We start from the raw sequence: 23057 nt of genomic DNA, 5'->3' as shown, positions 1-23057 counted from the left end.
TGTTGCCTGTGGCACATTTATAAAGTAACTGCACTGTTATTATCGGGCAGTCCCCTTTCATGCTTGAATATTTTATTCCTAACTATCTTCTCTGTTCTGAGATGTTTGACAGTAGTCGTTATTTATTATTTTGTAGCTTAGTACTCATAATAACTCACGTCAAAGATAATAATCCCTTACAGAAACATCCACTTTTAATACCTGTATATGCGGGAACCGGGTTGGTTTACGAAATAAATGATAAGCGTTCATAACTTTCTTTACGTTAATCTAATAACATTGCGCTCATCGCTTTAGTTTGGTAGTTGTCATAAAGTTTTCAGGCAGTTCTTGAATGTTACTTGAATGTCTTATTTCTACCCTTTTAAATAAATAATTTTTAGGGATTTCCTTAAACTTAAGTTCCTTTTACAACTGATATCGAAATGATCATCTAAAGATTATGTCAGTAATTTTTAATAGCTATATAGGCAAAATCGGGTCGAATATGAAATAAATTATTAGCGATCGTAACCTTAGTTGCGCTATGACGACCACATTGCCACACCACTTTTTTGATGGATTTCGTTTAGCTTTCAACGGAAAGTGTCACCGTGCTCCCATTTCAACATGGGTTGTCAGATCTCTTACGCTCTGCATGGCACTTTACCTGAACCCATTCACCGTACGCGTGGCACCGTGGCGCTACTTCACATCACCCGAGAGTAAACTGCTGTCGAAAATCGTGAACATGGTTTATGTAAGGATTGATTTCATTTCATGCCTCTGTGTATCAGACCCAAATTACAGTAATTACTGGAAACTGTGTTACACGTCAGACTCTTCAATCTGTTCCTTCATCACTGACACCCCTGCAACTTCCAACCGATCTCTGAAGCGTTTTCGAACATTTCCACTCGATCTTAAAGCATAACATTTAGACCAAACATTTAATTTTCATGTGCCTTAAACTTCTCTACTATGATAGTGTTGTATACGTCAGTGGTGCAAAGCAATATAAATTACACTATAACCCAAACGGGATTCGAACCCCCACACACTCACGGCAACATCGCCTAGCTACTAGGCCTCACACAAAACCAGTCGGCCACTGCTTCCAACCCAAAAGAGCTGGTCACAGTAACCGACTTAGATGTTGCAAGTTTCACAGATTCTGGATTCATGGTACAGTTTGAATGTTGTCAAATAAATAGCAACGACTCCAAGAATGATAACAATCGTTGATTTACTTAAGTGAGCCAAATGTTGTTCGTATCAGCCTTTAAGAAGGCACCTTCATTAAATTTATAGATAACGCACTGACAATATCAAAGACGTATGGTATATCATCAATATTAATGAAAAAAACTCCTTTGGATACCAAACTGTCACCAAATCATGATGGTGAGCAACAACATATATATTTAATGGAGTTCCTCATTTAGTCAGTAACTTAGGAAGAATAAAGACTTGTGCAGTTGCTGCTATAAAATGTTGAAGCAGGTTGAACGTTTGTAACAAATGTCTCTTTATTGTCACGAGGTAGTTTCTCCGTTAACCATTGTTTGAAACTCGCTCAGAAGGAGTTTAGGCCGTCACCCGGTCTACCATAGATACAAAATCTTGAAGGCTGGCTCATTGCTGCTTCACACCGCTTTCTCGCTTAGGTTTCTTCAAGCACACTTACCGCTTCAACTCATTCGCCATCGGTCATGTTTAAATATGATGGGACAATTACGTTCAGACGTTTGGACTTAAAGCACCGTCAGGGGCTATAATCACGCAGTTCGTCAAATTTTAACGAAGAGGACAGGAGTCGCTACAACCTAAATATACCGAACAACTGTTGTAGTCGTTTTTTGATTAAATATTCAGATCTCTAAAATCAGAACAAGCTATACCAAATGAAGGGGTGCCTTAGGTAATCTAACACAGTGACTGCAATCAAATCCGGGTGGAATTCATATTTTATTCTCTAAGATTGAGTTTCGCAAATGAACGATGACCTTAGCTAGATGTGACTGCAAGCACGATTTTAAAATATAACTTTTTATGAGATTATTCTAGTTTGCGAAGCAGGTTGAACTGCCTAGTCTTCAAACTCTGTTGACAGCTTACAACCGTAGTTGGTGCAGTTATATGTGTTGTCGAAAGAATGAAAGTGCGACCTAATTGTAGTTCCGCAATGTCTACACTACTTTGTGTGCTTTGTCGATGCCCATGCAATATCAAGCCCCAAATGGTCTCCGGTTTCTGATTAAAAGGTTCGAATTTCTTCTATATGTACTATGTATTCTCATCATGGACACAAATCACACAAGTTTTAAATCATAAGTTTTACCTCATGGCTTTTTTAAGGAGATTATCAAACGTTTCGCATCTTTTGTTGACATCTCCACGGGGCAGTCATAACTTACTCTGTACGTTTTCATGCAATGATACGGCTAATAATGCTCAATTTTGAACTTATAAGGTTTGAGTGTTTGAAGTCTTTATGACGTTTGAGGCCTTTTACATGGCGGCCAAAGTCTGCCGATCGTTTCAGGTTGTATTTGCAAGTTTTATTTCTTGTCTGTTTGGTTACTTACCAAGATTTCATATTTACAATGATATTTCTAGCATACGATAGGTACACCGAGTCACGTGACGGGAAAGTGTTGTGGTCGAGTCATAATGATTTCGCATCGTCTTTCAGTGGCGTTCTTGAATTAACGGACAAAAATGTGACCCGGTCATCAAACAATATAGCAGAAAGATAAAACGAAGTCCAACTTTACGCCCACCAATTTTATATCCAAAAGCAAAGTACCACATTACAGCCCTCTTCAATGATTGAAATCTGACCTTTAACTTAGGGCGTCATGACATCCGTTCAAACTAATAATACGGATCTAGGTTGAAATCTGTGGTCTCTTTACCTCGTGTGTATTTTTCTATTTTAGAAAACAAAAGTTGGAGAGTGAGTTGGTTAATATGAGATGGAAGATAAAATGGGAGGATATTACATTCAGCGCCATCAATAAGAGTCGCTACTTATCAATCAACGCAATGAATAGATCGCTACACCAGTTGGATGTGGGTATTCACTCATTCCTTTTCTTATTTTATATATATATATATATATATATATATATATATATATATATATATATATATATATATATATATATATATATATGTATGTATGGGTGTGTGTGTCTGTGTGTGTCTGTGTCTGTCTGTCTGTTTCTCTGTGTCTCTTTGTGTGCATGTGTGTCTGTGTAAACATTAATTACTTCATGTACAAAAGAATAATGTCAGTTACATTCATCTAGCAATCTACAAATGCTCTACAGCATAATTATTGTATAAGCTTAATAATGCATTCATGTCTTATTCTTCAAATGACAAATGAATAAGTTATGTCTCTTGACTTATATTATTAACCTTGTGCATTTTAAAACGAGATTTACAGAAATTAAGTTGAGTGAATATGAAAGACATCCTATTTGGTAGATTACCTAGACTTACTACTTTCAGTCGATGAATATATGCTTGGACGAATGAAAGCATTTCATGTTCTATTTCAATATTTACAGAAAATGGATGGAGAAAATCCGGAATGGTCATCCGGTGCTGATCAGCAAATATTCGCAAATGTTGCTCACTACAAGGTATTCGACGTATAACATAATGTATAGTTCCTATACACGTGCACACAGTCCCTAATATTGTGTTTGTTCAATTAAGTGCTAAGGTCGTGTATTTTCCATTACAGCATAGAGTGACGGTTGACAAATACCAAACCTCTTATAAAATGCGTGACATAAACATTTGACGGCTGTGCCATATTTGGTTATGGATTCGGCAAATGGAAAATGTCAATAGGTATAGCCAAGGGTTAGATTATTGGAATCCCTAGGGCGTCGAAAAGGAGTCCCTAGGGTATTGAAAGAAAAGTCTCGGCGCCTATGATGTTTGTTATTACGTTACAGGGTAATGTGGTCGCTGTGAAAAAGATGAACAAAGGGAAGATTGAATTAAACAGGGATATCCTATTAGAATTAAAACGAGTGAGTATGAATTCGCCCATTCATTCCAGCTAGAGGTTTAAAACTCCACACAGTCCTTGTGTTTCTTGAAAAGCTAAGGACGGTTAAAAAAAATAATAATAGTGTCTTTAATTATCGAAAGTGGAATTTTGATTCTTATATGCCAAAACCCAATCCAGGGGTTTGATAGTCTGCATTAAAAATTTAATGGTAAGAAATAGAGAAACAAATAGAGATAGCTTACTGGGCTCAGAAATACATTGATCATACTTTGAAAAACGAGTAGTTTTAAACCTCAACAAATACTAAATGAAAACGGGCGTAACAACTTGAAAAGGCGCGTGATATCCATGAATCGAATCAAATACTAGTGACTCTAAGACTGTGTAGGTAACATACAGTCCTTCGGCATTAGATGTATTGCGAAAGTTGAGACAACAGGTCTTTGGGGTGAGCATTTGCTGATGGCAGCATATTGGCGAGTTGTACTTTATGCAGTGATCGACAAATCTCTTAGACTAACAGGTTCGCAGTGCGTATCGACTTTCAGTTGAAAAGCTGTGACATGAACACACACCGTAAATGGTGACTTTAGCAGCAGGAATGACGGTTGCAGGGACTTGTCTCCTACTGTCACGATATTGATTTGTTCACAAATATAAATAGCAAATGATGTCACACCGGCGAACCCGAGGTAGGCTGGTGACAAGCTGACAAACAACAGAAAGCGCTTTCGCTGTACGCAGATTTAGGTTATTCAATCGACAAATCCTTAACACAGTTGCAACACACGCTCAATCGAAACGTTTAGGACATCTACTGAACAACAATTCAGACCACACGTCACCCTTCATACCTTCACAAGTAAGAGGAAATAGATTTTTATTTACAAAGTTCAACCCTAACATTGTAACAGATAAAATGAATGAATTTCCTTTCCCTGTCTTATATAATCCGATATTCAGAGAAAGGACGCTGAACACAACCATGTAGTGCGGTTTATCGGGGCATGCGTAGACTCACCGAACGTGGCGATAATTACGGAATATTGCCCGAAAGGAGGCCTGCAGGTAAGTGGCTATTCTCCATTGTGTGAGGATGAGTGAAAGTTTGTACTTAAGCAATAGACCACGCTAAGCGACGGCATATACCACGAGACCTGTTCACGACATGTGCTTGAGCGATAGCAAGTGCATATAAATGAGTGAACTGGTCAAAATTGAGTGGTGTACCCGTTGCCGAGGTGGCTTATTGCCATTATATCATGAAATTAAATTGAAATTCTGGCTGAAACGTCAAAGAGCAAGGGATTTTTTCTCGCTGAGAGCTTGTGCCTGTTCCAACGGTGTTCTATTGCGAAATAGCAAAGTTTTTTCAAGTCGATCGCAGTATTTGCGCCATCAATATAATACTGGTATAATATAATACATAATTCACCACATGTAAACAAGCCCTGGTCTATGTAAGCTTAATACAACATCATTTAACAATTCGATATAATAGAGACAGTTGGTTACAAAAGCAGCTGTTCCCCATTGTAACAACTTTGTTTAATTCTTTGTTTAATGTAAAACATGGTGTCATTGATTGCAAACGTGTCCTTGATCCAGATATTTGCATATAATGCATGCTTGAATTGAAAGCAATTGCAATATCTGCAGTTGTAACTTACAGCAAACAGTCGAAGCTTATTCGCGAGACAGTCTATGTTTTTCTCACGCCCCGGTAATTTTGTTAAAGTGACATTACTACAGGTGATGACAAAGCAGGTGTGTCTTTAATTGGAAATAGGGAAACAAAAATTAAACATTAATAGGATTATGCTAGTCACTGAGAATTATTATACCAACAATCAACTCTAAAAAGATGATAAATCTCTGGTGGATGGACTTGACTTCATGTACGTGATATACTAAAAGTCGTAGACGAATGAAAGATATAGTATTGGCAACTTCAACAAGCTTAAAGGCCTGTGCCGGCGTCAGATCGCGTCGCAGGGAAATCTACTTATCAGATTACAATTTCAATGGAAAACAAAAGGCTTTGACACTCCATAATCCTCTTATAGACTAAAACAAACCTGATCCCTGGGATCAGGACCCTGGCCTTTAAGGATGATGCTTTTGTAAGTTGTATCTTACACACAGTGGAGGTTCTGTTGGAAGAGCTTTGTGATGATCAGTATGATAAGAACAACAATTTGAAGAAGTGGACAGATCATTTTTTATTCAAAAGCCGGGGTAATTTGACTCTTCAATTATTGACAGAGACTTTGACAAGTATGACGCAAAATGTCAGATATCATAAGAACCTCCGAAGTACCGGCATGCCCGTAGGAAGAATCTTATATCAGAGATACGGTAAAGACATGTGTCATGTCGATATAATATTGTCGTTCACAGAGACTGATAATATTACAAAGAGCCCGTTCAAACATGCCCACTAAGGATATACGCCGATTCCGAGGAAAGGACAAGATCAATCAGCCTATTCTGTTTGAACTTCACCGGCACCAATTATTTTACGTCGCCTCCCTGGAATGAAAACGAGGCACCTTAGCAAACTGAAGATTGCAATTACAATCACAAGTCAATTTATGTCATTCTATAAGGAATGTTCATTGACCGACCTCAGAACACTGGATTTTTAAAAACTACTCTAGCTCCGAACGATTGTACACAATGCTCATTTGATTGCCGACTGCAATTAGGAAAGTTCCCATGTGAACGGTATGCAAGCTACGGGCATGACGTCTCTCAGGACAATATGCATTAAGGCTGTGTCTTCGTATGCATATCGTTATCAGTGAAACCATGCCTAATGCGTACCCACACATTTGTAGAGTTTCTCTTCAGGTTGTGGATCGTGTATATGAGTGTAACAGTTTACAAATTAAGTTGATCCGTTCTAAAGCTTAAACTTTCAAGTGAAGTTCATAAATTGTCACCGGACACAAAATCTCTTCATTTTTGCCTGGCTTTACATCATCTTAGGCTGGGTCGATAAATGTAGACTTCCCTATCAAAATAAAGAGAACACTATTACCTTAATGTTCAAACGGTCGTTATGATATCGGTATTATTTACCAATTATTGACCAATTAGATTTGAATGAATATTGCCATTACAAGAACCATCTAACATATTGTACACAAATATTATGTTTATCGAATATCCTTCTGCTTGTTATCGCTGAGAAAACGCGTTAATATTTTGCTTTACGTATAGATAAACCCCAAGATGATAACACTGCCATGTTTGTTCCTTTCTGTTCAATTATCCAGGGAGGAATAAGCTATCGGTTAAAATCTACTAACAATTGGGCCCGTAGCGTACTTGCACTAAACAAAATACGAATCCTAAGACTTGTTTTGCGTTCAGGGACAAGATACCGTGTCTTTCCAAAATTCCCAAGGCTTACTCTTCTAGAATATGCTTACTTTTCAGTATAATTTGATCTTAGCTGTACCCTAGCACTCTCCGACGAACTGATGGTACTTGGCTAATTTATATCGAAACGACATGACTTGTAGTCTTTATATGAATCTCAGCATAAATATTTCAGATTGAAACCATTTCACGGATTACTTAACGTTTTCCGTATCCAATCGTCGCTTTAAGTTTGTTTCTTCACCCAAAGCTGAACTTGAATGTACAATGATAAATCTACGAGTCTTATCATTTTGCCGCCAGGATGTACTTCAGAATGATTCTCTTCAGCTTGATTGGATGTTTCGGTACTCGTTAATGAACGACATAGTTAAGGTAAGTTCAACCATCATGAAAGATTTAGGAATCGGCCAACACTGAACTTTCCACGTTACCCTCTGGTTGCTAATCAATACTTGTCAAAGAAGCATTGCTAATGATGGAAACTTTTAAGGGAAAAAATGTACAAGTTTTCGATTTTCTGAGCTATTCTGCACGTCCCTCAGAGCTATTTGGAAATGATGATGAAAATGCATGTATTCATCCTCGTATTCGCAAAAGTCAGCTTTTTCATCTTTTTGATAAGTGTACTACCCTCTTTACTTATAGTATGATTTAGACATAGTGGAATCGAAGTCTCTCGATTTAAATGTCTGCAAACTTATACACAAACTAAAAGTCCACAACGAATTCGGAAATGAATTTTGCTTTTACCGTAAAATTGTGAAGGCCATGTAAAGCGTTTGCCTTTTCAATTTAAGTTCATACAGGCAATTAAGGCAGCAATGCAATATTATTGTTATTAGAAGACTATAGCATAAAACAATGACCTGACATCAAAGTCAACATGGCCTTCACTATCTGAAGATCATAAACTCCTAACTGTTGACTTTGACACGAACGGTAAACACTTAAATTTAGATCAGGTTGAAAGGAGACTTACTGTAGTGAAATATCGTTAGAGAATAAATAGTTTGAGTACGACCTGCGTTCTCAAACTCTATCCTAAAGGCACAGACAAATTTGAGTGCACCATTGAACCACGGAAATCGGATTTAGACCTTCACTTTGACGTTGAAAGATCTGAAAAAACTCATAATGAAACTAACACTGCAATTAAGGTATTCGTCATTGAATCCGATACCTGTTTATGGTGCCCTCTTTCTTTTCTATTCTGACTTCATTAAAATTTGGTTTGATAATTTAACGTGTCAGTGTCTTGATGGATTAATCTCACCCAAACTATGAAATGTAATATCATCTGATAGGAAAATTAAAACTAATTTCACTCTGCTTTGTTCGCTTGACAAGCATATGAAAATTGATCTAACGTTTTGGCCAATGGTCCCGTGATACTGGCCATTGGTCTCAAATAATTATGGGGAGGCAAATAATTATTACATTTTAATTTAAATCGTATCCATGGCATACCAACCGAATCTGCGTTCAAAATCCAGCAGTAACATTTTAGATTTTTCATCAATAGGGCGAGCGGTCTCTCGACTTTCCTTCCCCTACCTAATGATAAAAGTTACAAGTACCGAGGTGCATTGTTACTCTGCTATTCGTCGCCATATAAGGTCATTCACCGTGCTTTTCACTGACAGCTACATACCTGGTTGATTCGGTTTCTTTAGATTCAAAATGCAATTTTTAACATCCTTGGCTTTCTCTATTTCTATCATTTGAAAGCCCTCAATCACCATTTCAATGTGCCGCATGAAAATTTCAATAAGCTTTAATTTCACAATTTTGAAATTAAGATAATGACTTCAAGGAGTTCTGGTTTTGTTCACGATGAATAGCCACAATCTTGAGAAAGCGGTCAGATTCCCTATCAATCTGTTACTATCAGGTCAAGGCTACACTGCACTTCTACCGTCGTCAATCAGACGTGACGGAACCCTGCACTTTTCTGTATTACCTTGCAGTGCAATTTAAGTACATCACTAAAATTATCATCAATCAACTAATTCTCTGCCTTTCCCTCTATTAATACTCATTTTTTGCAAATCTTGCAGGGCCTGCACTTCCTTCACCACGGTATCTTTAAGTACCATGGAAACCTGACATCATCTAATTGTGTAGTCGACAGCCGCTTTGTGCTGAAGTTGACCGACTTCGGTCTCGACAAATTCTCAGAGAATTGCAATGGAAGTAGCGGCGTATTCAGTCAATTATCAAGTTAGTGGTATATCTATTTACTTCATATCATCATTGACCTCTTTAGAGAAAATTAGGTCCTTGAACTCAACAAAGACTTGTAAATCGTCCAATTAACACATCTCTCTACATTTAACTTTCCTTATTGTGGTCAAATTTGCAAGTTAATTTGAAAGCACAATTTCTGATATTACAGATATTGTTCAATATAATACGTTAACAGCAGTAGTGATAACTACCTCTGATTCAATGTCTCTTTCCCCAGAAAAGCTTTGGAAAGCGCCTGAAATTCTTCGCAACGATTCTTTGCACGGGTCGCAAGAGGGCGATATTTACAGCTTCGGGATCGTCGCTTACGAAATAGCGACGAGGAATACCCCCTTCGAGGTTGAAACGGCAGATATGAATATCAAAGGTAAACGCTAATGACTTTGAGGTATCCAAGATTTTTGCTGTGCAATATGTTACATTTTGCAAGAGGACTTATTTAGACAGTGAAGATGGTATGTTTGATATGCTTTACTGTGTTCAGTATATTACACATCATGAACACGGTGTATGGCGATCAATAAATACTTTGCAATCCACTTGCTTGCATGGTTAACAACGTAATACACAATGATTAATATACAATCTAATTAAATCAGATGAAGATAGTATCTACTCCTGATCATTCTTTGTTGATCGCCTCTCTTCCTGGGAGGCGACCAAAGGAAAATGAATGTCTTCTGGGAAATCAAAGTGTTAATTACTTCAAGGACAAATATATATATATATATATATATATATATATATATATATATAGATTAATATATATATATATATATATATATATATATATATATATATATATATATATATATATATATATATATATATATATATATATATATATATTATAGTAGCATATATTGATTAAATACGTAGACGATATGGTAATTTTTGATATTGTTGGCATGACTCTTAAGCATTGCAGATTAACGACATTCTGAGACCAAATTGAGCACGGTGGTATTTCGATAACCACGTGAGGCGTGGTTTACTTTTCTCTATATAATTCCGCTTCGCAGAAATTATTGACAAGATCATCCGCGGCAGTAATCCTCCGTTCAGACCAGAGATAGACTCAGATTCCTGTCCGGATGAAGTGCAAAGCCTCATTAAGCATTGCTTGGAAGAAAACCGCCATGATCGTCCTAACGTTGACGGACTTAAGTTAGCCGTTAGAAAGTTGAATAGGTAAGTCTCTGATTTTCTTTGATTTTCTTTTCGCCAGATTGCGTCATCTTTCAGAAGTATCAATATTCTGATTTCGTATTGTCTGACAAAACCACAAACGACTAACTGTCGTCATATCTTATATCAAGTAAAGGTATGTGTAGTAAACGGTGTTAAGCACTTTCAATGCGTCATAGGGTGCTGTTTTTATCTTGAAATTCTTTCGAATTACCTTGAAATCCACTTCCCCCTCCAATTAATTCTTTAGCTATAATGTCTTATACTAGTGAGTCAAAGTCTAATGGCTGCAGACTCGTTTTAGAATCATATAGATAGTAGAAGTTGCTCTGAAAAGATTGTTCGCCACAAACTGGACGAGATACAGAGAACACGTGCGTTTCAATTCAAAGTTGTTATGAAACAATAAAGTTACCATGACAAACATGACTAAACCATTGTAAGTAAATTCATGAATATGTTTATGATTACATCAGTCAAATTGAAAACTACAGAAACTTTTCATTGTATCAGACTCACGAAACCAAAAAGACGAGCTGACGCATGCATTTAACGTAGTTTCTGAGAATGCCGTTGAGCTATTTAAACCCGATGTGAGTATTCTTAATACATTTCTAGCTCTTTACCGTCTTCTCTTCAAGCAGAAATTACTCTCATGGGGACAGCATTATGGACAATCTTTTGCACAGAATGGAACAATACGCAAACAACTTAGAAAGTCTGGTGGAACAGAGGACCGAGGCGCTGCTTGAGGAAAAGAGGAAATCTGAACAGTTGTTACACAGTATATTACCACAGTAAGTCCTCAACCATGGCGTGAGAAATTTCTGTCCTGTATTCTCATAGCAACAATTTGTCAATGCCACTACAATTTATAACCTGAATCGCATACTACTAATTTATTTGAATTGGATCCAGGATATAATAAAAGATGATTGGCGTATTTGACAGCTGCATGCACTAATATCAGACTGATCTGTCATACCGGTGAAATTATTCACATGTATGGCAGCGCAAGGCGATGAAAATTAAAGGAAATCACTGTCGCACGCAAACTACTCATTTGAAAGGATTCTAACGATTTCTCATGCCTTGGTCATGATATCTTTGATATGTGACAGGAAAACACTGGAATTCACGAATTTGCCGTCCTTGCAAGAGGAAAAGAGAACACAAAATATCCATGATAAGATTTATCGAAATAAAATCTAAAAATGTTTCGCGCTGTAGTCTAGGAGTAGCCACATGAATGTTTTGTACCATTTTCACTTTAAGATTGCTTCACCTTGTTTTCTTTCCAACATAATATCAAAAAGAATCAAAGGGGTAGTCTATTCATTGTGAGGAATATATTTGTAACTGGTCTGTGGTAATTTCACATTCATGTGTTTGACATTCATAAATCAACTTATTTCATGCCTTGAAGCTGGAAAGCTGACAAAACGTACCACAAGCTACTCAGTACCGAAAGTACACCATTACCCTCGGCAGAGCAAATACAGTTTAATTGTATTCTTACTTCAGATCCAGAAATCAGGCTGGATCAAAATTAACAAGACTGCATTGTTCAATGAATGAGATAGTTTTCTTGACCAAAATGTTTTATTTATTAGAAACTGTCGGCTTTACGTCACTCAGGAAAATTATCAAAAAGTACAATTATATAATTGAATACTTTTATATTCAGCCAGAACTGTGTCCTGTCCCTTGCCTTGGTAATGTCCTTAAGTCTGGCAAATGTGCATTTTTTCTATAATAATTGGCTGTCGCTTTTTCGGATTCAGAAAAGAAACCTGAATACGCCTTACTGAAGGAGGACCACGTTAGCTTACTGTAAAGTGATTTGGTAGATGTCGTTGAAGATGGTCGATCTCATTTAGATCCGTCACTTTCAACACGTCGCAATCTTGTAAACGCATGACCGCTAAGATCGGATGGGTGTGTTTGGCAAATTTTTATAAATGCCCTTACAAAGCTGGAGAAGCAAACATAGGGACGTTTTATGAGAGCCGCAAAAACAATCCTCCAGGGGTTCCACATCAGCAAACTCGTCACTAGTGTTACTGTTTGACGCCGCTTTTACACAGGAATACAAAGTTTGCTATCTCCTGATTCACCATATTGATTGTCTCTCCTTACAATCATAGCTCTGTAGCCAAACAGCTTATACGCGGCGAGAACGTAGAACCAGAAAGCTTTGACTCAGTGACGATCTATTTTAGTGACATCGTCGGCTTTACCGCCCTCAGCGCTGGAAGCACACCATTACAGGTACTACCAAATCTTCTCATGATACATCCCATGATGCCCTTAGTTTCCTTCGGCCGGACGTGGAGTTCATTCTGCACATTGTTGACATGTTAGCTACATTAAGGTAGAAACCACCTCAGAGGCATATATTCGGACTCTCAAATTTATTCTTTTCTGATCTACCACTTTTGGGGGCTCATTTTAAAGCTCTCGGAGAAAAACTTTCACCGTCTTAGTTTTTCGAATATGCGAAATTTAATTTCCCCAATAGAGTTAACACAGGGATGGCGGCCATTTTGAATTTCAGATATCGCTAAATGTTTGGTAATTTGTTTTGCTAGTTAACATTCCAAAGTTTGCACGATGACCCCGGTTTTTATTGTTGCTCGATAAGAGAATGGTTGAAAGTTTCATTTAGGAAAGTTTGAGCAAAAGTTTAAGTCTTTCACTTTCGAGCGAATACTACCTTTAAGGAAGAGATGGCATTATTTTGAATGAATGACATTTGTAGATACTGGTTTCTTCCTATGGCTCTGAGTTAAGTAAAAAAAAGAAAGATTGAAATTGTGTGATTCCATAAAATGACGCAATGTAACGTTTTACTGCATTTTAGTCTGCCTCGAATAAGTCATCACTATATCCATAGACACAGTCATTTAAGACAATGTCATGTATTTTGTATTTTCAGGTTGTAGACATGCTGAACGATCTGTATACCTGTTTTGATGCACTTGTCAATAATTTTGATGTATACAAGGTAAGTTATCATTGCAGAAACGGTAAATTCAGCGTTCATTGTTACCCTAATATATAGATTTTGATTACAAGTAAAACAAATCATAATGTATCAAACAATCAACCAGTCACCGAAAACATATGTTCTGTGCATTTTTTTAAACATTCACGGCATAGGCCGATGATAAGTAAAATATTAACAGAGATTGGCTTTCTATGTCACATCAAGTAACATGTTAGCTGCATTAAGCTATCCAGGTCTTGTTGTCTAGATCTGATGACATTCATACTGATACCACTCAAGTAAGGCATTGTGGGGTTTTAACCCTTCAATCAGTCAATATTAGTGTAAAAACAAAATGTGTGTACAGTAAGTGACCGTGACTCGCCTACGTGAGACCAGAGTAGTTAAAGTCTTTGTTTGTACTCAAAATTATTGTCAGGTAAGCTGTTCAAATACACACAGAGACAATTTCACACACGCAAGGTTTATATTTACTTTATTGTTTCCAGGACATTGTAATATGAATGTCAATTCAAGAATCAAAGCAGAAACGTCTGTTACACCTCTGTAATTCACACTAACATGTGACATTCAGCTAAATAAGCTTACACATAATTTGCCTTCTTTGTCACAATCACAGCTTGTAGCTGCATTATTACACACATATATAGCCAAACTAAATGATTTGATTTTTGTTCAGCCTTTGCCAAAAGACATTGTCATAAACACGAAAACTCCTACGTTACCTTGCAAATGTTAAGATTAAAGAAGCAAATTATCCTCAACTTACTATTATTTGAAATCCAAAAATAACATAATTCTCTTTGGTAATTGGGTGACAACATTAAATATTCTATATATCCCCCCAAAAGCAAGATGCTGTAACCCAGTTTCCTTTGCAAGTTTCGAAAAGGATATAAACAAGCTCTGTGAAGATCTGAAAAGACTTGTAAGATTATGGGCGTTTGGAAATCTCTTCCTTAGGCATAGTCTGCCGATTACAACTGCATCATCACGTTCCACATTCATCACTTAATTATACCCGGCTTGCATTTAGCTAATCGTATTGAAATATTTCTTGCAGGTTGAAACGATTGGGGATGCCTACATGGTGGTATCAGGTCTTCCGATTAGGAATGGTAATACACATGCGCGTGAAATCTCCAGAATGTCTCTAGCATTGCTCAAGGCCGTTGCGACATTTAAAGTCCGGCACAAACCGGAACACAGGCTAAAATTAAGAATCGGGATTCACTCTGGTAAGTGCACTGAATGTTAGAGTGATGACCATTGACCTATTTAACTTAAGGAAGTATAGTTGAAATGTATCGTGAAGTATTTTTGATTTTTAGCAGTTTAGATGTTTAGTCATAGAATTGAGTTTATATATTAAACATCAAACAAAATACATTGAACTAAAGGTTTGATGTACATTGAACCATTACAACCTTGATGGCAGCAGATTGACTGCCATCAGAGTGTCACGGCTTTGGGCAGTCTTGATCATCTTTCTGAAAGCTGAATGAAGAACGCCCGCAACGGCGAGGTTAACGACTTTGTAATTTAAGCTCATTCCACTGCGTGGACTCGTATGAAAACGCTCGCTTTCGAAATATAATGGATAACTTATCGATCTTTTTACCGCAGGATCTTGTGTAGCGGGCGTGGTTGGTCTCAAAATGCCCCGATATTGTCTATTTGGCGATACTGTCAATACAGCATCAAGAATGGAGTCGAATGGGGAACGTAAGTTACCTAAGCCTTTAAGCCTTAAAACCATTTTAATTGAAGAGTAGCCATGACGAATACGGTTATAGCAACGTTTTTGACAAGCTGCTTATTTGACTTCAACGGTTGACATTGACGGTAATACAAATCTAGTGTAATAGATAACGACATCTTGGATAGAAGTTGAGTACGTAAAAGTTTTGTTGCGTATATAACCATAGACCCTCGAGAGGGTCTATGATACAACGGGCTAGTGTACCTTTCTATTGCACTTTCATGTTGTTTACTCCTTTTCTTAGGGTAATTTGCAGTTTATATTTGTAAAATTTGAATGACATTATTTGATATGTATGTTTTGCACATTATCTGTGGATTTCGACAAATTTAAGTCGGATAAAAGTCGGCCTTGAAAATATTTTAAACTCGGGAAATGCTAGAACGTCCTGGTCCCGATAGTTTAGGGGAAATACATACACTCATCCATGGTTCAACATCCTCTTTTCAGTCAGTCAGCATCATGTTTTTGTACTGTTGTCTGTTTTATTTTTTATTTTTCCAGCTCTCAAAATCCACCTGAGTTCGAGTACCTTTTCCATTTTAAACACTTTCAAGGCATTTCGTATGGAGCGTAGGGGTGAAATGGAAATGAAGGTAAGATTTGCAACGGGATAAGAAGCAATACTTGCTGTTCAGTCTGGTCAACTCCTTGTACACCCTTACTCTATTATTATTGCAATGGTAATAGATTACTATGGCAACACACTGCATTCCATGTCGCAATTCGCTCATATCATGTATTCCCAGACAAAAATGGTGGTAGAGGCCTCTCCCCGAGTACCTGTGTGATGCACCAAAGCATAGCTTACTTCGGAGAATTAATTGTGAACACGGACGCGAGATTCCTATGAGATGTGATATATGCGTTCACTCTAAATTTCGAAATTCACACGAAACTTTTGAAAATATTATTCCAAAATCTGTTCATCTTAAAATAAGTCTGGTCTATTAGGACTTGCCAGTTTTGCATCATTCTAGATTTATTTTTGTGAACAAGTTTGAAGTTTTCAAATTAATGTAGTTTTTCACATTCTTCAAACCAACAAGGTAAAGGTAGGGTTACTTTTATAATGGCCAGTCTTTTAAAACAATGTCTTTTATTATTGGAATCTGGCCAAGCATTTATCGAAGAAGAGATGTTCTGGTTAACTATAATTGAGTAGGTGATTCTTTGTACATACCAACACAGGGTAAAGGTGTGCAGACAACTTATTGGTTGCTCGGTGAAGACACGAATACGGGCGAGAGCATACCGGAAGAGCTTTCCTAGCGATGGCAGGGAAATGTCAAAGGTCATGACTGGAGGAACGGGAGGAAAATGTAAAGAAACCCTGTACATAAGCAAACATGGACAATATGACGAATATATTTCACTGGGAATACATTTTAAATCATTGAATCGAACTTTTATTGATATTTTGTATAACTACTATCATATTATGTCGATTTATCGGATAAACTTTGTTTGCAGAAAACTTGACATTTCTGCACTGGCCATGTGCAGTGTGTACATCAATATCTACGACACAGAAACTATGTAGAATTGTTAAGGGATTTCACTCCATCGCTACTTCTTTTGTTATATTTTGGATAAGCTTACTCAAATATTTACACAAGATGTTTTTCATTTATGTAGAGGTGATGGGTATGGTTTAAACACTTTGATGTGTTTTTAACACGTCGGCAATACTTCAACGATTTATCTTTCATTGTGCAAAGGAACGCCGCGTGACTATTTCAATGTAGAAATAACACACACACACACACACACGACAGAACAAGCTTTAACGTAAGTGACGTTTTGCTTTGCCATGGTAGCATATGCTGATATTTTCCTCTAAAGAAAACTCAAATATGTTGATTCAATGTCATCGTCGTATTAAATCCCGAAACAAATCGGGTTGAAATTACTTTAAAAGTTAAATTGTGTGTGCTCCGACAAAGACACAATTCAAAACACACTCTCCGATATACAGCGGGATCATCGGATTAAGATTAAGTTTACATGTTCCATTATGCCTTCAAATAATATACCTGATATTTCTTTATTGGGTTGCATTTCATGGTCGATTTTTCAAGTAAATAAAATTACGAGGTTGTTTTAAGTTGTTTGATGTAGATTTCTTGTTAACCACAGCTACATATTTCTGTATTGTGTCACGTGTCAATCAGCGATACCGTCCAACAAGAATCATTCGTGGAGAAATTAGTCTGTTGCACGCGACGAAGTGATTCCAATAAAAAAGGTACAGTCTATTGATTCTAAGCGTTACGATGTGGAAAGTAATATTACGACCAACCCAGCTTTAAAAAATCATTCAAAATCCTTTCACGGATACATTGACTTTTGACAGGATTTGACGACAATCACACACCGATTAAGGCTAGGCTCGATCCCTCTAGAGATAGCTTTTGCCTTCAAGATTAAGTGAAAGTTTCTCAAAATTAACATTAAGAAATGTAAATAAATCAAACTCTGCAAAGAGTAATAACGGCGGCGCGGCTGAGGTGTTCGTGACAACGACGACGACGACGACGACGATGATGATGTAAACAATCGTGATGATGATGACGATGGTGATGATGATAGTGATGATGATGATGATGATGATGATAGTGATGATGATGATAGTGATGATGAAAACAGTGGTGGTGATGAATATGAAAACGGAGGTGGTGGTGGTAGTAGTGATGATAATGATGAAGGCTAAGAAGACGATGATAATTTTTTACTTGTCTTTCATTCGTTTGAAATATTTATTTTTTTTGCAGTTTTATATGATCGATGTGGTCAAAACTCACCAGAAGTAAGTGGTAGTTATCAATACTGAAAATATGATGACCGTATGCTAACTCGTGTCTTCAAGACTGTGTGTGGCATAACATTTTACACAATAATACAAAGTTACACCTTTATTATTAAATTTATTTTGTATTTACACACAGCGAAATGTGCTATAACATTCAAATTACATAATAAAATCACTCATTTGAACTTACACATCTTAATTTATGTCGGACAAATGATCAGTGAGGCTACATTTGGTATTAATGAAATTCTATAGGCTGAATGTAAAATTTACACTCTGGATTATGCATTTGAAAATTGAGAGTATTAACCATGAAAGTTCTGACTTCCAGTGTATGATTTAGATTTTCACTTGGTTAAGCTAGCTTGCGTTTTGTCCGGAAAGTTTTGAGACTCGCTAAGACCGTTTTATGATAAGTTAAAAACTCAAGAGAGAGAGAGAGAGAGAGAGAGAGAGAGAGAGAGAGAGAGAGAGAGAGAGAGATTTTCTTGATGAAAAAGAGTTGCGTCAAGCAAGCCGTAGATTGGTCGTGCAGTTTACATCATGCGGCTGCTGAAACGCAATAATTGCAAACGCACTCTTTATACAAAGATTTTTCATAATACAGGTTTGTTAATAGTCTGTATATTTTATGTCAAATTATTTCACCTACTTGATTTTGTCCATTGGTAGAGCTTACTGTTGCAAGAATTTGGTATTCGACACTTTCAGTCACTTTCAAACATTACGACCACTGATTTGCATCTTATCGGCGTCGAAGGAAGCCAAATTCATATCGTTGGCGCAAGTTTGAATGAATAAGCATAAATGCCATGATCTGACACCGTTCACAATACGTTCATTATACATACTGATAAGATTTGAAGCCCTTGCTGTTCGTTATAAGCACAAAAAAACGTCGGAATTTCAAAAAGATGCATGAAAACGTCACGGTGGAAGTATACAATTTGAGTCCTTGGTTTATATTTTACACTGAATAAAATGAATGACTTGAAAAATATCCCCACACCCATCGTTTAATTCGAACATTAAGTAACCGTTCATAATATTGAAAAATAATATGGCTAAAGGGACAGAATTGCTGTTTTTGGGAGTTTTTTGTCTATAGAATTACACACCACATCCATCCATTATAGGTTTCATGACCAGTGTCAAAAATTCACAGAGATTTGCAGTGTAGTGGAGCAGCGGGCTGCTCATTAACATGAAATCCCACATGATGCAAATCAACGAAACCCAAAATCTGAGATATTGTCTCTGCAAAAACAGCAACTCCTTTGCTGTGAATCTTGAGTAAGGAAACGTTTCCCACACAAATTTACAATAAGCTATAAGGTATTTTGTGAAAATTCTGAGTAAAGAGAAAATAAAATATTTGTAAAAAATTAAGTTTGGGAAAACGTACAAGTAATATTTAAAAGTAAAATCACAATAGTTCGGGTATTGAAAACGATTTCTTTTCAAAATTTTAGTGTAGATTGGCAGGAAAGCCCTTTTTTATAATTTGCAAACTGAATACATAAAAATCAAACCTTATAAATAACAGCAGCCTGTCTTTGTCTATTTTTGTCTGTGGCGAAACATACTTGTCACAGATGATCAAACCCCACTACAACATCCAAGTGATTGTCAAAAGTATGACACCGTTAAATAATACGAGGTAATACCATCATTGATTTGTATGGATACCCTTGAATTGAGGAAACTTGCATGAAATTTTAAAAATGTAAAGCTCTCTGTATGGACGAAGGAAACTATGAAAAATAACGCTGTTGCAAGACCAGCGAATGTAACGGGAAAAGAAATTCTACATATAGTACGATAGCACTACCTCTTGGAACGATTGGGGGCGCTGTTTCCAACCATGCTGAATGCATTTGGTAGCCGCTCACAAATTCGACAAATTCAACTCCCCCGTAGCCCTTCTTTTGTTAATTTGAGTACGTAAACAAATTCAAATTTTATGAAACTGAGTTTAAAAGTCTGATAGCGGACAATTTTGTATGAGACGACCCTTGAAGGACAATCCTCTGTTTCAGCCAGTGCATTTTTACTTGAAAAAGTATAAGGAATTTCTAACAAGAAGAAAACTTCACCGACCTTAAAATCTCATGCTAGCGCTACATGAGAATAATAGCAAAAATACTTCTGATTAAAAAAATCAAGTCAATCTCAATAAATAGCTTGTTTTTAAATCAGTATCGTTCCATACACTGGTGATATAAACGTGGCAAAATGGAATGCTTCATTTATTTCTAAAGTATCGGTTTTGCATGAATCTGCTGTGTGCTTGTGATTCCTCGTCTTATTCTTGAAAGTTGTATCTGGAAATTTGACATAGCATAGGATAACATGCCTCTAGAAACTAAGATCAATGGCAGCCGAATATTAAAGTCGAAGTGAGAGTTTAGACTACCATTGAACACACAAGACACACAGACTGACCAGCTACGACTGCAGCACGTTAATTCTACCCAGACCTTTTACACTTTGTAAACAACAACAACATCGTACATCAACACTTTATATATTACCGGCAGATCAAGGTCTCTATTATGTACAAATTTAACGTTCTGTTTAAAATATGTCCAGCTACACGTAACACGGGTCCTGCTACTGTGCCAGAACAGCAAGGTGGAAACGAGAGAACACGAGAGAACACGAGATTCTGTAGATGCTGTCCCGTTACTGATATTTCATATTATGTACTGTACTGTAGTGACGGTATTCATAAGTATTACGCCATGTACGCTCCTATCTTATAAAAAAGCTACAACATCGATAAACACATTCCAATGCATTTTAAAAAGAAAAATACAATAAGTTTCTTCTACGTCATGCCATTTTTGATACAACATGACAAAACATCCAAGAAGATTTGTTCAATATTCATTTCTGCTTCATTTGATCGTTAAGTCATACTAATTATTTACATTTCTAAATCGACAAAATGAATGCCATGTAAATATGTAGCATCATGTTACCACGTCCTGACTTGCGCCAACACTGACTTCCGGTTATTATGATACTTCCGGTTTACTTGTTTCTTCCCATTAGCAGATTCTTTGCCGTACACCCTGAGAATTCAATAGACATGGGATTGATGTGTCACTTAATCTGGCCAGTTTCTTGGTCCGAGCGTTACACGCAATACATGAGATTTCCCTAATGGCTGGGCCTTTTTTCCAATTGTTGAGTAACTTTATTTAAGACGAAAATTTCGGCTTCCGCTGAGGTTGACTTTTATATTTCATAAATCCTTAGTAAGGATCAATGAGAGGGCCATTTGGACGCGGAATGATACCGTTCGTTTTCTTTTCTTGGTATTCCTCCCCAAGCAACCAGTAAGTCGTCTGCTTGCCTTTGCCCTGTGAATTCAAAGAAGACCAGGTAATGGATTTAGGACAGGGAACAGACTCCCAGACAAGGTACCAACTTGAATAGATCTCTGTTACGTGCCAATGGATCTGCCTTGTCATCGGCGCTTTCCGTTTCACGGGAAGCACAGAAAGCAAAGGCTACGGAGCAATGATAATGCCGTGTTACAGTTTTTGTAATTTAACAAGTGCGTTTTGATAGCTATTTATTGCGATACTCGACGTCATGAGGTTGCAGAACATCATAATATGGTTACATGGCAATATACGTATCATTATTGCTCTTCATCCACAGCTCTAAAGTTCATCTCCTTTGAGTAGACAAAAAAGCGCTGAATATCACATTTCCTCCGAACCGTACCCGAGCACACTGGGAATTATAACTTGTGCTATTTTTACATAAAATTATTACCTTCATTTCAACTTCTCCTCGTAGTTCGATTTTAAATGTTTGAAACTTCCTCAGGATGTCGGTGGTCTGTGAACTCATGTGTATCTTCAAAGCTGAAATAAATTAGTAAACATAAATACATGAATAAATAACTAACATAAAATGTTCAGTTTCTTGTTCAAAATAGACGTTGTAATTACTCTGTGAAATGGCGATGATCAAGAACTTCATCTTATCAATTACGTTTAGATGAAAATGTTGTAACATACGACGATAAAAACCTCAACGAACAGTGTACGTTATGTTTTATTCTTCCAGGTGGGAGATCATCTCCAGTAAATACTTTTGGCACTTACGTGACCCATTTGATTCCATTCTGGATGCAGTGTTGACGGTGTCACCAAACAGACAATAACGCGGCATTTTCAGACCAACAACACCAGCACAGACCATACCTGAATCGCGTGTTAATCAACAGAAAAGACTGTTATTCAATACGGTGATGAACGATTCCAGATATCACAGGTACTCGTAAAGTAAAACGATTTCAAAAGGTCTTTATATTGCGTGGCAGCCCTTACAATTATCTCGACCAGACACAATTTTGATTTGCATTTCATACAGTCTGTTTGATGTGACAAGATTACATTTATATTGTGGATGCAGACTCGATAGTGGACACCGCGGCACCGAGACAATAGAAACCTTTGGAGATCCTTGGGTTTGGGATAGGGAACTTTCTTTGCTAAGCGCCCTCTGTACCCGCGAAAACTAAATGTTCAGACTTGTCCACTAATCGGCACTCGTGTACCTGTATTTATTGTAAGTATGTATGGAAGATCAACTTAAACAATGCTTTGTTAAACAA

The 23057-nt window shown here is 37.0% G+C and overlaps 2 protein-coding genes across 6 annotated transcripts in view; one reads left to right on the top strand and one right to left on the bottom strand.

Annotated features, from left to right (window-relative positions):
• The window catches only part of LOC139117470 (atrial natriuretic peptide receptor 1-like), a 65210-nt gene extending 47494 nt beyond the window's left edge, over positions 1-17716 (top strand). The window contains exons 7-21 of one of the 2 annotated variants that reach the window (XM_070680597.1): positions 2922-3054; positions 3558-3632; positions 3954-4031; positions 4976-5080; positions 7703-7774; positions 9460-9622; positions 9867-10016; positions 10672-10840; positions 11482-11634; positions 12985-13108; positions 13776-13844; positions 14911-15085; positions 15474-15572; positions 16114-16205; positions 16801-17716. In XM_070680597.1, the coding sequence (XP_070536698.1) occupies positions 2953-3054; positions 3558-3632; positions 3954-4031; positions 4976-5080; positions 7703-7774; positions 9460-9622; positions 9867-10016; positions 10672-10840; positions 11482-11634; positions 12985-13108; positions 13776-13844; positions 14911-15085; positions 15474-15572; positions 16114-16205; positions 16801-16881 (1707 nt within the window). In that variant the 5' untranslated portion in view covers positions 2922-2952 and the 3' untranslated portion in view covers positions 16882-17716. Of the gene's footprint in view, positions 1-2921; positions 3055-3557; positions 3633-3953; positions 4032-4975; positions 5081-7702; positions 7775-9459; positions 9623-9866; positions 10017-10671; positions 10841-11478; positions 11635-12984; positions 13109-13775; positions 13845-14910; positions 15086-15473; positions 15573-16113; positions 16206-16800 lie in introns of both variants that reach the window. The other variant, XM_070680596.1, reaches the window with a different exon arrangement.
• Positions 17717-18516: 800 nt separating this feature from the next.
• Positions 18517-23057, bottom strand: part of LOC139117469 (atrial natriuretic peptide receptor 1-like) — a 294651-nt gene continuing 290110 nt past the window's right edge. For all 4 annotated transcript variants that reach the window (XM_070680595.1, XM_070680593.1, XM_070680592.1 and 1 more), the window contains exons 19-21: positions 22546-22644; positions 22211-22302; positions 18517-21789 (exon numbers count right to left, since the gene is read on the bottom strand). In XM_070680595.1, the coding sequence (XP_070536696.1) occupies positions 21682-21789; positions 22211-22302; positions 22546-22644 (299 nt within the window). In that variant the 3' untranslated portion in view covers positions 18517-21681. The remainder of the gene's footprint in view (positions 21790-22210; positions 22303-22545; positions 22645-23057) is intronic.

This window comes from Ptychodera flava, chromosome 18, assembly GCF_041260155.1.
Source record: "Ptychodera flava strain L36383 chromosome 18, AS_Pfla_20210202, whole genome shotgun sequence".
Lineage (NCBI taxonomy): Eukaryota > Metazoa > Hemichordata > Enteropneusta > Ptychoderidae > Ptychodera > Ptychodera flava.
Note: the sequence above shows the minus strand (reverse complement) of the source record. Positions and strands in the feature narration are given on the sequence as shown.